This window comes from Phoxinus phoxinus (genome assembly GCF_949152265.1).
Source record: "Phoxinus phoxinus genome assembly, chromosome: 22".
In the NCBI taxonomy this organism is placed as follows: Eukaryota; Metazoa; Chordata; class Actinopteri; order Cypriniformes; family Leuciscidae; genus Phoxinus; species Phoxinus phoxinus.
In genome coordinates, this window is record NC_136897.1 from 19934101 (window position 1) to 19949846 (window position 15746).

The window sequence follows — 15746 nt, forward strand, 5'->3', positions numbered from 1 at the left end:
TGACAAGCAATGACGAGTCACTATGGAAACAATAAAGTGATAAGTTCTAAATAATGGTCGCCTTGAAAAACTCACGGGGGTCAGCCAGAATATTTTAAATGTACTTTAAAAAAAAAAAAAAGGTAAAATATTAATACACAGCCGGTGTTCATTTTTTTTTTATTAATTACAGCCCTTTTTTAACTTAATATTTTAAGTACAGATTTTATTTAACTTTTAAGTACAATACATTTTCATAATATAATCTTTAAGTAGGCAACAGTTTTTATTTCACTTTTAGGTGCAATACATTTTAAATTGAATCATTATTTAAGTTTTTTATTTACCGTACCTGTATCTAAGCAGCACAGTGCAGTGTTAATATTCAAACTGTGTTTTTACAATGTTTAAAGTGGCTGGCAATAATAAATATTCTTATTAGAAATAAAACTGCCTCATTTTTGAGCTGTGCATAACTGTAGCTGAATAGTTAGGCCTACTACGCTACTGTATTTTCATATTGGTTATTATGGTGGTACTTGAAGAGCCACATATTTTCTGAGGTGGTACTTGGTTAGAGCGTTATGGACTGCAGCCTTAATAACACTGATCAGACATTGGACAAGGGACACGTTTTTTAACTGCTTGTTCATTTGTGGAAAGTGTTCAAATTAAACATTTCAACAAAGCATGTATGGTTATGTATATTTAATGAGGCAAGAATTGCATAGTATATGAATAGTTTTCTTTAGCTGAACAACTTGCCATAACATTCAAGCATTACATTGTTTCACATACACTACCTTTCAAAAGTTTGGGTCAGCAAGATTTTTTAAATATATATATATAAAAAAAAGTGCTCTCTTATGCTCACCAATGCTACATTAATTTGATCAGAAATAAAGTAAAAACAGTAATATTGTGAAATAAAAGTAATTACGATTTAGAAATAACTGTTTTCTAATGTATTCCTGTGATGGTAAAGTTGAATTTTCAGTTATCAGTGTTGAAAACAGTTGTGCTGTTTGATATTTTTGTGGAAACTGACCATTTTTTTCAGGATTCTTTGATAATTAGAAAGTTCAAGTTCATGCATTTATTTGAATGCTGGGTTAAAAACTGCAATCAAAATAACAAGTTGCTCAACCATTAACAAAATGTTAAAGGGTTAAAGATGTGTGCAAAGCCTTGAATGTGCTAATTAGCTCCCAATGTTATATAATAAGTTTGTTTTATTTATCAAATGCATTTTATGCAAATGTTTTTGTCTACAAATCAAAGATGCAGTAAGACATTAGAATTCCAAAAGGAAAACATGGCCTCCAACACTTTTGACAATGTACGTAAGACAACAATAACCAAAAAAACACCTTGTCTAGCACCACATCACTGATTTGAGGCAGTCCCTCTGGCTTCTGCACGCAGGCCGGCATGAACTGAAAGCCCAACAGGAAGTCCCGGTCATACTGTCTCTTTCCATTAGATTGCGCAAGACCTGGTGAGGAAAAGCACAGCAAAAATATAGGTCAACTATGTTAACAAGACTAATTTATTGCATAATTTATTCCGAATACTAAATTGGAACCATCAAAAAAAATTCTATAAAATTGTAAGGTGCTTTCTGGTGACACAAACAACAACAACAAAAACTTTAAAAAGGACTCTCTGAAATCAAAACTTCACCAGCAATAGCAATGCTGTGCTGTAAACCAAAGACTACTGCTATTTAATAAAACTGTTTTAATAAAACAGTCAATCATGTGACCTCCAATGAATGAAAGGTAGATAACTGTTAAAGTCCCCCTGCAGTCAATAATTTTATACCTTAAAACTTATCTTTAATCACCAAAATTACATATTTAAACGTTTTTTCCTTGAAAAAATGCCTTAAAATTGATCGATTGTAACTCAACACCCTTGCCTCATTAAGTATACACGGAAGGTTATATGAATATGCAAATTAGCCCTGCCTCCACTCACTCGCACCAGCTCAGAGATCCACTAGTTGACGATCACACGTTGACGTGATTGGTTACAAAGTAGTTTGTGACGTCAGAAACACCAGCGATTTCAAACTGCATTTTTGAGACTGTCTCTGGTTCACTACAGTTTTAAGGAAAAAATACTCAGCAATGTTGTTGACTAATGCATTTGTACATGGTTTGTCTTAAAGCATATTAAAAACACCATATAGACAAATAAACAACATTAAAAGCTTGATTTTCACCACAGGGGGACTTTAAGTATCTACAATAAAAATATCCTGTGCAAAGTCTTACCTTCCTGCATGAGTGGAGTGGGGGAACACATGGACCCCCTGCTGTCCCCGAGCGTAACGCCACTGTCAGTGCTCTCGGTCTCCACCCCGTTCCTGAAAGGCTCTGTTTCAGTCTCACCGTTCTCTTCTGAGAGCTTCTCCTGGTGCTCAGGCACTGTAAAGGGGCTGCTGTAGGTCCCTAAGGTTAGCTGTGAGACCATCTCATCTTCAGCAGAGCTCTCCTTTGAGGTCTCCTCCTGATGTTGAGCGAAGAAAAGCAGCATTACACAAGGGCCTGGAGGCGTTATGTGAGATGAATGACTGCATAATGGTTTGGGTTATGATAATAATGTCATTAGTCTGTCTTACGCTTTGTAGTTTAGTTTTCCCCGATACTGTAGTAATGAAATCTCATTTTGTTTTTGTATACATAGAACGATTTTTAGAACTGTTTAGAACGCTATAGTTATTGTCCTTGGTGTAAACAGGCCTTAACACTGATGTGAAACCTCCATGCACACACTCTCTCACCTCTTTCTCCTTCGGCAGTGTTTCCACCATCAGAATTTCCTCATTTGGTTTCTTCCAAGTGGACTTTGGTACAGCAGAAACAGCTGGGGCTATCACAAAAAAAGACATTTAGCAATTTATCATTGAACTTTTTATGTTGCCTGATATTGACACAAGTTGGCACACATACCTGATGGTATGAACTTTTTAGAATTATTCTGAGTTTGTGATTCTAATGCATCCTGGGCCTTTGGTTGGACATCGTCAGAGGTCTTGTGTTGCTCTGGTGTCTCGAGGACAACTGACTGCACTAGTGGTGCTAAACCAGGTGGTGGTGCAAGGACAGAAGTTGTGCTAGAGGTACTTGAAGAGGCCTGTACGGTTGGGGTCAAGGGCACATGTGCAGCTAGAGAAGGGAGGTGCTTTGCCTGGAGCTCCTCCAAGGCCACTGGAACTTCCTGACCAGACTTCTCCGTGGATGACGTACCCTGGGTTGGCAACTGAACCTCACAAGACAATGATATCTTTAGGGCTTCCTGGACCTCAGGCTCTTCATAGCTTGATAAGGGAGTTTGAGACTCCGCAAGGCCATTTACCACTTTGAGGGACGGTGAGGGCGAAGCAGACAATCTGGGAGAAATTACAGGAAGAGATTCCTCGTCGCAGATGACCTGAAGCGTCTGAGCCTTAGTGGTTGTAGTAGAAATAAATTCTGGTTCGCCTGCAGCAGTGGGTTTAATGCAGCCACTTGAAGGATGGGAGGGAACATCGGAAGCCACCTCTGGAGAAGAAGAGGCTAATAATGGAAGACTTGGGGCTTCTCTTTTCTCTAAAGAGGACTCTGAAGGCCTAGGCCCAGGAGATACAGACTTTATGGGACCAGACTCCATTTTTGGCCTGTCATCTATAAGGTCAAGAGCAGAAAAAGGGTCAAAACATGAATAAAATAAAATTCCTTTAGGGGACAAATCATATCATAAAGGGGGGTTGTGTGTAGAGTTATACCTAAGCTGGGTTTGTCATCCATGTATGCAGGACTCTCTGAGAGTCTCTGAGGTGGGTTGACGTATGTCGCTTGTTCTGGGGTCTGACAGTTGCTTGGCTGCTATGGGGTGAAAAAGAGAGAAAGAACAAAGCAGACACATCAGTCAACCTTGCAAAGCTAGACCTTGTACTATTGGCATAACTTCTTCTGGCCCAGAATGACACGCTTAGACATTTAAAGTGCCCAAAAGCACATTATTTTCATGTAAGGGCTAAGTAGATTAAATAATAATGATAATTTATTTGCATAGTATTACCATGACAATACAAATTTTGTTTTTCAGGCATGCATTTTAGTAATATGGTTTTCTTGGACGTGTTACCATGCTAATAGCACATTTTTGGGGGCATGTACAATGGTAAAGCCATGATTTTGTAGATATCATGGTACCATGGTGTTTTGGACATATGGTACAGTATATGGTAATACCATATTTTTGGAAAAGTTAATCTCATGGTTTTTTAACAGGTACCATGGTTATACCAATTTATTTGGGCATGTTAATCTCCTGTTTATGTAGACAGGTACCATAGTAATACCATTTTTTTTTTTTTTGTAAGGTAATCTAATGTTTTGGGGGGGGGGGTTTTTGGACAGGTAACATGGTGATACCATGTTTTTGGAGAAAACATTTAGCCGTTTATTGACATGCTTTATCGATACATTTATTTATTTATTTTTATTGTCCACTGACCAAAATATACATAAAACATAATGGTGCAGCCAACAGCCTAACAGTGTGTTCATAGGGATTAGATTGGGGGCAGACTGTGTGAGCTGGAACTAATCCATGCACACCCTGTGTGCCAGAGAGAGAGAGAGAGAGAGAAAGAGAGAGAGAAAGAGAGAGAGAAAGAGAGAGAGAAAGAGAGAGAGTAGTGGGTGGTTGTACATGTCTGGAAAATAGCATTAGACAGGTGAGCTTAAAACAGCTGAGCCAGGGACCCAATAGACATGAGTAGTGAGAGCTTAAAGTGGTGCTAATTATTAAAGACATGTTAAAAACTCACATGACACAGGAACTTGTGTTAAAATGGATCAAGAACTGCACTCCACTTAAAAATTACTTCCAAGTGTAAATAACTGAGAAAGAACCAATTCTGGCACCTAATAACTCACTTTCCTATGAAATTATATGTAATTTTAGCCTATACCACACCTGCCCTGTTTGAAGTGATGCCTGTTTCTGGAGGTAACGAACAATGTGTATTTCTTGCCTGTGGAGGGGTGGGTGTAAAGGACAGGTGTCCTGTGGGTGGGGTTGGTGTCGAAGAGGGCCGTCCTGCAGGTGGGGTTAAGGTGGAGACCGGGTGCCCAGCAGGAGGAGTAGGATTCCGGCTTCCAAACATGATTTCCTCCGTGATGTCCTTTCCACCCTGATTGGGGTCTCGAATCCGGATCTGGGAGGACAATGGTGCAAAACAACAGATAATAAATAACAAATAAAGACATTTATAATGAAAATCAAAAATGTTTTCAACTGTGATACTAAGAAGAAATGATGGAAGAATCATGTTACACTGAAGACTGGAGTAATGACTGCTAGAAATTCAGCTTTGCTATCACAGGAATAAATTAACATTTTTTAAAATAGAAAACAGTTATTTTAAATTGTAAAGTGGATCAAGATTTAATTTAATATATATATATATATATATATATATATACACACTAGCATGACATTTTATATATATATATATAAATAATATATGTGACCTGGATCACAAAACCAGTCATAAGTCGCACGGGTATATTTGTGGCAATAGCCAAAAAAACATTGTATGGGTCAAAATTATCGATTTTTCTTTTATGCCAAAAATCATTAGGATATTAAGTAAAGATCATGTTACATGAAGATATTTTGTAAATTTCCTACCGTAAATATATAAAACATTTATTTTTGTGAGTGAATGCAGCACAATCACGAACATAAATGGACAACTTTAAAGACGATTTATATCTTTAAAGGTGTTTTGATTTTTTTGCACCCTCAGATTTTCAATAGTTGTATCTCGACCAAATATTGTCCTATCATAACAAACCATACATCAATGGAAAGCTTATGTATTCGGCTTTCAGACGATGTATACATTTCAATGTAAATAAATTGACCCATGTGACTGGTTTTGTCGTCCAGGGTTACATATTATATTTAATATAAATATAATATATATTAATTTAATTGGTCTTGGTAATTGGGTTTGGTCTTTAGAACTGAAATATATCACTGGCATCTTTATCCTGAGAGTTCAATTTATGTTTTACAAATTTGTGAATTCAAAATCAATCTTTGAAAAATGCTTAGATATGACCTGATATCTTTAATTAGTTTAGTTTATTGATTTATAAAGCACATTTAAAAACAACCGATGTTAAAACCAAAGTGCTGTACAAGAACTATAAAAAACAAAAAAGGACAAATGAAAAATGTCCACCCTCAATTAAAACAAAGAATACAAATAGGTCTTCAAGGAGGATTTAAACGTAAAAATGGTAGGGGGAGATCTAATGAGAGGAAGACTATTCCAAAGCGTAGGAGCAACCAACACTTTTAGACTTAAAGTGTTAGTTCATAATATTAAACCACTGTAGTTACATGGACTATTTTAACAATGTTTTTACTAAATTTCTGGGCTTTGAAAGATGCAATGACGTTGCTCTAAATGGAGGGACAGAAAGCTCTCAGATTTCATAAAAAATATCTTAATTTGTGTTACGAAGATGAACGAAGGTCTTACTGGTTTGGAACGACATGAGGGTGAGTAATTAATGACAGAATTTTCATTTTTGAGTAAACTATCCCTTTAAAACGTGAACGAGGAACTGACTGTAGTAGTAATTGACCGTTCGCAAAAGCCACGCCCCTTAGTTATTGTTACTCCGCCCGTCAAACAATTGAGAACCATAGCCATGGCTGGGTTGAGCTCCATACATTAAGTGATTGGTTTTGGAGTAATGCAGCAGACATATCCTCCAGGGCACGACAGAAAGTATAGACAGAATAGCGCGGGAGCACATGCACAAAACAGTTTTGTAAAATTATATATCAATAATTTTTATTTGATCATATATCATTTTACAAAACTGTTTTGCGCATGTGCACCCGCGTGCGCTATTTCAGTCACAACACTGCAATCAGAGGACGCACTGATTTTGTGTAAATAGTTGTGCAACTGCGCAAACTTTGTTTTGAAGTTTAATGTTTGAGTTCCAGAGGAATTTGTGACCGTGCACCTGTTCAACCACATCAAAGTTTCGTAATTAGTAAGTCCGTGCTTTTTCTCTTTTTTTTTCTCTCTTGTTTGCTGACTGATGAGGGGGCGCAGTGCCGTAGTGAAACGGTGTTTGTACATGTAGCCTATTTTTTAATAATAGTTGCAAGCAATCATAAAATACAGCAAGTTTTAAGCCCGTGCAGACCTCACTGCCATAGGCGCATCATTTCACTATCTTGCTGAAATCGGAATGTTTGACGGAGGTCCTTCTCCTTAGTTACAGTTGCTGAGCTAGGATTGGACGAGAACCGTTCGAGGGCGGGGTTTTGCGAACGGTCAATTGACTGGATGATCGAAGGGATCTTGAAGCAGTGTACGGGGTGAGAAGAACACAAATATACTGAGGAGCAAGTCCAATTGGTTTGATGGTACAGATCAAATCTTTCAAAAAGGCATCAAACTCACTTACGTGGCAGGATTTTCCAGATCCCATCATTAAAATCCCAACACTAATGTTTGCAGGAGGATGGGTGAAATTTCTAACTGGCTTAATTCTCACTTTGGCTTGGGATAAAACACCTTGGCTATGCCAACCTCCCAGCATGCAACAAAACCATATGTCAGAAGTTGCATGGCACACAAATCGACTTCACTCCCGGACAAATTCAATACTTATTATTCATCTTGATTTCTGGAAAATTAATAGACTAGCATGACATAATTACACAAAAAGCCAAGGCCAATATCAGGGTAAACTAAGACTTGACGAATATCCCTTTTAACAGCATTTTTGCATTTAATCTGGGTCTGCCAGCCAGGGCCATTGGGATTAAATCCAAGCCTTATCAGTCTGAAATGAATTGAAAACTAAGTGGATCCCTTGGCGTTTCTAAAACGAGGTGGAATGTTTCAGGTACTCACTGGTTTCTTTTCACGCTTGGCTGGTGGAGGTGGCAGTTGTGCAGGCACTATGATGGGTGGAGAGGGAGGATACACTGGCTGGCTGGTGTAATATGGCGGCCCGGCAGCTGTTGTTGGAAAAGAGAAGGAAGGAAGGAAAAAAGTGAGTCATGTCGCTGTGTGTGCTGCTTTCACATGAGATCTAAACAGCCTCGGAGTGAATCGCTTTCTGGAAACGGGGTCATTTCTCAGCTAATCAGACACACACTGAAACTACCTGGAGCTAATATGAACCAGCTGGGTGTGACGCAAGCACACTCACACTGAAGTGTGCTCTACAGAGAGGTCTGTACTTGCCATAAGGAGTGGGGTATTCTCCAGGGCCGGGTCCTGGGTAAAAGGTTCCAGACCCTGGTGGCTGGATGGTAATTTGCTGAGGGTGTCCCATGTAAGGTGCACTATGACGATACTGAGAGAAAAGGTGGAGAATTTAATTTATATATAAACTACTAAATATATTAATTATATATATGTATACATACACACACACACACACACCAGATTACTTTACTTTTGTTAAGCATCCCATCTGAATTTTTATGGTAAATACTAAATAGCCTTAAAATGTTATTTATAGAGTATGTTTGCACTCAGACCGATTGCAATGATTTGAATAACATTTTTAGGTACTGAGACTTCCACAGACGGTATATGTTTTTTTTTTTTTTATAATTAGACCACTTCTATTATTGACTACTATCAGGATGTGAAGACCAGTTTCAACCAGAATAACAAAAAGAGATTATGAAAAAAATAGCCTACCCTACCTTTAATGAATATATTCATATTTAATGAATATATATATATATATATATATATATATATATATATACAGAGACAGAAAATGATTAGTTTAGTTAAGCATCCCATTTTATAAAATAAAGGATAAAACGGCAATAATGTAAAATTGCATGAAAAAAACTCCCAATGTGTTTTTTGTCACAATGGGAACCCTGAAAATATTTTTTGTGTATGTGCAATCCATATTTGGCAATATCTATTTCTCAGTAACAGTAACACTGACACTTTACCTGGGGGATGTAGTATTGGTGTGTCTGGGTAGGAAAGGGCATGGGCGTCATGGTCATCATGAAGGGCTGGTTGGGGGAATAAACCGTAGCCGTGGGGGTCTGTGAGCCCGGCCGAAGGGAGGGGCTGTTGGTAGGGAGGGTGGGCCGTGCTGCCTGCATCTGAGCCCTGTGGAGGAACTGTGGAGGAAGTCAAAGAAATAAGAGTTAAGCAGAAACATAAAAAGAAGTCAGTGTTGACATAAGACAGTTCACCTCAGGACATTCTGCTGTGCCTATCAGGCAGTTTATTCAAATCATGAGGCATCTAATTGACAATCTGACATTCAGACATTGGAACAGCTGCAATCACAAATACTTGATGAATCATATCAATTCTGCTCATCGAACAGACACAAAGAAACAAATACACACATACACACACAGCAGCCTGGAGATATGAGCAGTATTCTCATTCTCTGCTGTAGCTGGGTGATGGCACAACTCTGGCACAACGGTTTATTCATCAGGAGAATACTGCATGCCTGCTGGAGGAGTCATCCCCTCCCCCATCACTTCCTCCCCCGCTTTCCCTCGATTTCTCTCTCTCTCGCTCACTCACTCACTCCGCACTGCAAATATTACCTCAGCAAACCCAGTCAGTGGGCGCCAGCAACTAGGCAGCACTGGAGCGAGAGGTCACCTCTCTCGCTCTCTCTCTGCCTGATTCTACACACACTATTGATGCACACACCATATGCAATTTCCCTCATGGTAGTCTAAATGTATCTGTAATATGTGTGGTTGATTTTTCGAAAAAGGGGACATTTTTAGTCCTTAAAATTATTAAGAAAAAAGGGCAGATTATAAAATTGTAGTGAATGGATACATTTGCAAAAATGTCTCTATTTTGGGCTTACCAAGAATTTATTAATAATAATTTTGTATTTGTTGTCTATATTAGTAATTAAATATTTTACAATAGTAATAATAAAAAAATATATTATATTAGTCATAAATTAAATATATTATACAATAATAACATAAAATAAAATAAAATGTTTTTTAATAAATAAATAAATATAAACAAATTAATACTATATTGATATAATTATTTAAGATTTTAATTATTGTTAGTATTAATATTAATAGAGACAAATTCTCAGAGAGCATGCTGAGAGCATGTTTTGCTTTAGCATCCTAATAGTCAGCACAACAGAAAAATGTAATCACTCTTATTTAAAGAGTACGCCTTCAACAATAAACAAGCCAACCACTGTCAAACTTCAGATTGTTGTGAGCAATGTTCAAGTTATTATGCAGTATCTGCAGGTTTATTTGAAAGCCATAGTGGAGAGATTAAAGGACAGTATCTTCTAGAGCCTGCTGCTGATTCTTAGTGTAGTACTTGGACCCAGGTATCTGTCACAACAGACAGGTGAATGTTTTAGTAGTTTAGTAACAAGTTCAACACACTGCTGGATGCCATGAACGAGAGGTTGCGATTTCACAATATTTCTTTCTTATCGTCACACACAATATCAAAAATCCATCACACATTAAAGACAATATAGGCATACTAGAAGGTCGATTAAGGCCATGATCAGATGCTTATTCCAGGACGTGACAAACCGTTTGAATAAGCCTCATTTCTCAAAATTTTAAGTCGTCCTTAACTTAATTCAAATATCACATATATACGCTGAGTTAAAACATTATGGACATTCATTGATCATCTCCTAACGAGGGCACAAGGTCTGGGTAAATTAGATGGTAAGAAAACAATCAGTTCTTGTAATCAATGTGTTGAATGAAGGAGAAATGTGCAGGAATAAAGATCTGAGCAACTTTTACAAAAGCCAAATTGTTATGACAAGGCGACTGCGTGTTGCTCCCGGTCAGCAGTGGTGAGAATTTACCAACAGTGGTCCAAGGAGGGACAAACCACAAACCGGCGACTAGGGATGTGACGGTGTGAAAATTTTCACACTGGTAAATAAACTTGCGACAACACCAGTATTACTGATAACACCGGGGGAGGCGCGCTCACTTTTCACTTTCGCTTTCGGCGGTACTGACTGCACATTTTACAAGATATTTGGCATTGACTCTCAGGATCTGTTGGGGAAGAAATCCTCCGCCATCGCCCTGTCAGTCATCTCTCCTTACTCACTTCATGTGATAAGTGAAATCTGACTGTGCTGTATGGAGCAGAGCAAACGCTTTCAGTTTATAATTGTAGCATCCGTTGTCCAACTGAACTAAATGTTTTTTATTTCTAGAAAAAAGCAAAACGCCAGGGGGGATGGGCCACGGTAAGCAAGAAATGTAATCGGTGTACGGCCGAACACTGTGTAACACCGGTAACACAGACGACCACAGCAAGCCTACCAGCGAAGGCTATCCCGTCTGGTCTGAGCCAACAGTAAGTCTACTGTTGCATAAGTCACACAAAATGTAAATGATGGTTATGAGAGGAGTGTCACACTCCTCTCATAGAGTGCATCACACTCTGCTGCGTACAGGGCTGCGTAGAACCATGACAATGGTGTTCCCTGATGGAAGTGGACCTCTTTCAGCAGGATAATGCACCCTGCCGCACTGCACACATTGTTCAGGAATGGTTTGAGGAACATGATGTAGAGTTCAAGGTGTTGCCCTGGCCTCCAAATACCCAAGATCTCAATCCAATCGAGCATCTATGGGATGTGCTGGACCAACAAGTTCGATCCACTGTGGCTCCGCCTCGCAATCTACAGGACTTGAAGGATCTGCTGCTAACGTCTTGATGCCAGATACCACAGGACACCTTCAGGGGTCTTCTAGAGTTCATGCCTCGGCGGGTCGGCACTGTTTTGGCAGCATGAGAAGGACCAACAGCATATTAGCCAGGTGTCATAATGTTACACTGTGTCTAAACAAGACGCACGCGATGCAACAAAAGAAAACCGAACCCATTATAACCCACTATTTCTGACATATTTGAAGCTATTTGCAACTTTGCAGCTGTCGCGTCCGGTGTAAAACACAGTGTTAGACATCATCTATCCTAACTGTATGGCTCAGGTACAGCCAAAAACATCTAACAACATGGCTCAGAATAATCCAGGCCTATCATTAAACAAGCCTCGGGGAGATTTCCCAAAGCCAGAACTATGTGTAGAAACAAGAACAATAAAACCAGCGGACGCCCCATGACGGTTGGCTGAAAACTGATTTAACACCACAGAACTGATCCGCTAGTGACTGTAAACTGAGTGGAGATTATGTGTAACTGTCTGTGCTCACCATAGTGGTCCTGCAATAAACCTGCTGTTGAGTGTCGCTGTGCTCTTTGAGAGAGGACATAATCATTTATGTGGCTCTCAACAAGTTTAAGTTAAGTACACCGGACAAGTTAAGTTAAATACACAGAATAAAAGACACTGAGCAATGACCCAAACTGGGTTTCACTATGTAACCTATAAAATAACGTGGTTAAAGGTCTCGACTGGCATGCTTTGGTGTAAATGGATAGACTATGTGTGAGATCATGTAATGGTAGCATGTTGGGGGAACTCACGACAGTAGCTGAAAAGAAGCTCCGACTCTAAAATAACTAGTTTAGAGGAACAGGTCTTTATTTAAATCTATCGCATATGAGGAAAGTGCACTCTGTTTGCATAAGGAGATAGGGAAAATACGGAATCAGCAAAAAATAAGCAAAGAACCCAAGTAAAGAAACTGATGATGGCTGAACAAATGCTCAGAAAAGAATGTGAGATAGCTATATCACAATCATCAAAAAAGTGAATAAGAGGGACAGAAGTTTACAAAGCTTAAACATCACCACTACTGATCTTATAAAAATCATTCTAAATGAAAAAAGAATAACACATCAACACTTCAACGATAATGGCACAAATAAACTAGCCTATATTGAGTTGGAATCACTTTAAATATAAAAATTAACATAAATATCGGTTTACAGAATTTCAGCCACTTTAGGGTCAAAGGTGGAAACAAAGACCTGACAAAGGAAACAAGAAAGAAAAGAAACATGATGACCACCACTGGAGAACAAACTTTGCTTGTGTGTGTGTAATGGGTGATTTCCTCTCACTGTGACTCATAGAGGCCAACAGGGGATCAAGCCTGAGGGGAAGACCACTGTGCTAAACTACTGTCACAATGCTGTACAAGAGTGTGTGTGTGTGTGTGTGTGTGTGTGTGTGTGTGTGTGTGTGTGTGTGTGTGTGTGTGTGTGTGTGTGTGTAAATGCCATGGAGGGATGGAAGCGGAGACTTGGTGTCTGTGTGTTTGTGAGGGACAGAGATAAGAATGAGTGCATGTATCTGAATGGCAGAAACAGAGAGAAAGAGGGCATGAATGACTGAAAGAAAAAGGGCATGAGAGATTGTGGATCTATGAAAGGGACAGAAATGAGTGTGGGAGAACATGAGAAACTAAGAGAGAGAAGGGGACAAATGGAAGATGGAACATGAATGGAACAAATAGTTGTTATTCTCCAACATTGTTATTTGCACTTCTGATTAGATGCTAATTGCATTTAATTGTCTATGTACTTGTACAATAAAGCTGAATCTAATATGATCAACAATAAAAAAGCACACAACCACTTTAAATTAACAAAATAATGTATTTTTAAAATGTGTTTCTTATGTATTCATAAAATATTAAACATGCTCACCAAGGCCTCATTTATTTGAACAAAAATACAGTAAAAACAGTAACATTGTAAAAAATTATAACATTTTAAAATAACTGTTTTCTATTTTTAAATAATTGAAAATGTAATTATCCGATTGTAAAGCTGAATAAATATATTCAGCTTTGCAATCGAATCAGGTCAGCATGGAAAAATAAACTAAAATAAACTGATTCTCAACAATAATTCATACTAAGCACATGAAGAACATACAGATACATGTTTATTTAAACCTTAAAAACTAAGATAAAAAAACTCTCAACTATTGAAGGAATATATTCTTAATCTTTGCCCTTACTGAAACGCAACTATTTCAAATTCATGCATTGTGAATTTTAGGACAGCTGTGACTGTTTTCGAAAAATGTCATTAAAATCAATGTGCCGTGGTAATTATAAACCTAAAGCATTTTCTGTAAAGCTGCTTTAAAACAATATGTACTGCGAAAAGTGCTATACAAACTTGAACTGGATAAACTAATGATTTTTTTAAAAATATCTAAATATTTTAAAATAAATTTTCATTCAAATGTTTTTCTTAATCACAAGTGCCCTTGAGTACAGAATCACTCATCATGCAGGATACAGAACCTTGATGAGGCTCAGACCTAAATATTCTTTCTTTCTTTCTATTCCTCTGACCAATATTCAACACCAGCCAACTATTCCACCCTCTGTGTGTGTGTGTGTGTGTGTGTGTGTGTCACTCCCTCTCCACTCTCTCCTATTTCTGTTTGTTTTCTAATGGCCTGTAGGCATCAGTTTTAGCCAGTCTGCAGTGGAAGCGAGCTGGGACTTGCCGCAGCCACAGGGGAGAAATGAAACCTTAACTCAGCTCTTTTAACATCAGCACAGATGTCAAAGCTTCTTTGACTGCCGCACATTACACAGTCAAGCGCTGTTCTATAGGGCGAACAGACCTGTGTACATTGTTAAGCTTTTTGCTCTTTTTTTCTCTCCGAATAAAAAAATTCCCACAAAAATTAGCTAAACAACAGTAAATGTAAACACACCTCAATTTACTATTCGGCCCAGACGTTGTATGTTTTTTTGATACATCATTCCATATCTTCTTTCTGTGTTGCACTACATAATACAGAAGTATTGAGGTTATGTGCACAAACTTCCGTATTCTGTAAAACAGAATTTTTTTTATTCCCTAACAATAAAAATAACTAGCTTGGATGGCTTAAAAGTCCACAGATATCGCCGTCAGTTCACTGCCGTTAACACTTTCTCCAACAAGCGGATATGATGAGACCTGTTTGTTCATGTTTTCCTGTTTGTTCATGTGACGTTCGATATAAAGCCAGTTATGGACGCACTTTCCATTATTAAAAAGATACCTTACTGCATTTTAACGTAATGGTGCACAATTATAATCTAAACCATCAAATAACAGTTTCTTTTGCTGTCCCAAAGATAATTTAACATAATACAGCAGCGCTACATTTCAAGCTAAGCCCGCTGCACATGGGTTAGCACATCTTAAAATTCAAGGGGGAAAAGTAATTTAGAGACAGCAGGAAAAGCATCTTTTCTAAATGCTATTGCCCAGTACTGTACTGCAAATCTTTAAGCTGCTGCTCCCTCATGTCAATCAGTCTTATTTTATAACTGCTGTGCGCACAAATCAATAACAAATGGTTAAGCGTAATACATTGTCTCTTGTTATTATAATTCTGGTGCAAATAAATTATGCCTGACATATGAAATCATAGTACGGTAATCTATAATAAAGTTTGCATACATGTTTTTTGTTGAGTATCATATTTAATACATCAGGCTTTTATTACTCATTTAGTATGATATAGGCTTTATAGGGTTAAGCCCTGTGAAGAGCACAGCCATTTGAAGAGGAGAGATGTGTGTCAGGTCGGGGTAGAAAGACACTCAACTTTCCTTTAAGGTCAGGCGTATATAGTCACACACTTGCATGGATGGACTTGTGGCTACACGCAAAGTGCATAAACAAATCATTAGCAACAAATGACAAACAAGTTTTTCCATGTAATAATACACCAAAGCACAGTGGATAGAATATCATGTACAGGCATGTGTAATGC

General features: G+C 38.1%; 1 protein-coding gene across 3 annotated transcripts in view; it reads right to left on the minus strand.

Annotated features, from left to right (window-relative positions):
- The window catches only part of eif4g3a (eukaryotic translation initiation factor 4 gamma, 3a), a 51724-nt gene that overhangs the window by 16347 nt on the left and 19631 nt on the right, over positions 1-15746 (minus strand). Inside the window, exons 6-14 of one of the 3 annotated variants that reach the window (XM_079596895.1) lie at positions 8998-9174; positions 8264-8375; positions 7928-8034; positions 5009-5191; positions 3752-3851; positions 2937-3650; positions 2768-2856; positions 2259-2493; positions 1350-1474 (exon numbers count right to left, since the gene is read on the minus strand). In XM_079596895.1, the coding sequence (XP_079453021.1) occupies positions 1350-1474; positions 2259-2493; positions 2768-2856; positions 2937-3650; positions 3752-3851; positions 5009-5191; positions 7928-8034; positions 8264-8375; positions 8998-9174 (1842 nt within the window). Of the gene's footprint in view, positions 1-1349; positions 1475-2258; positions 2494-2767; positions 2857-2936; positions 3651-3751; positions 3852-5008; positions 5201-7927; positions 8035-8263; positions 8376-8997; positions 9175-15746 lie in introns of all 3 variants that reach the window. The other 2 variants (XM_079596894.1, XM_079596893.1) reach the window with 2 other exon arrangements.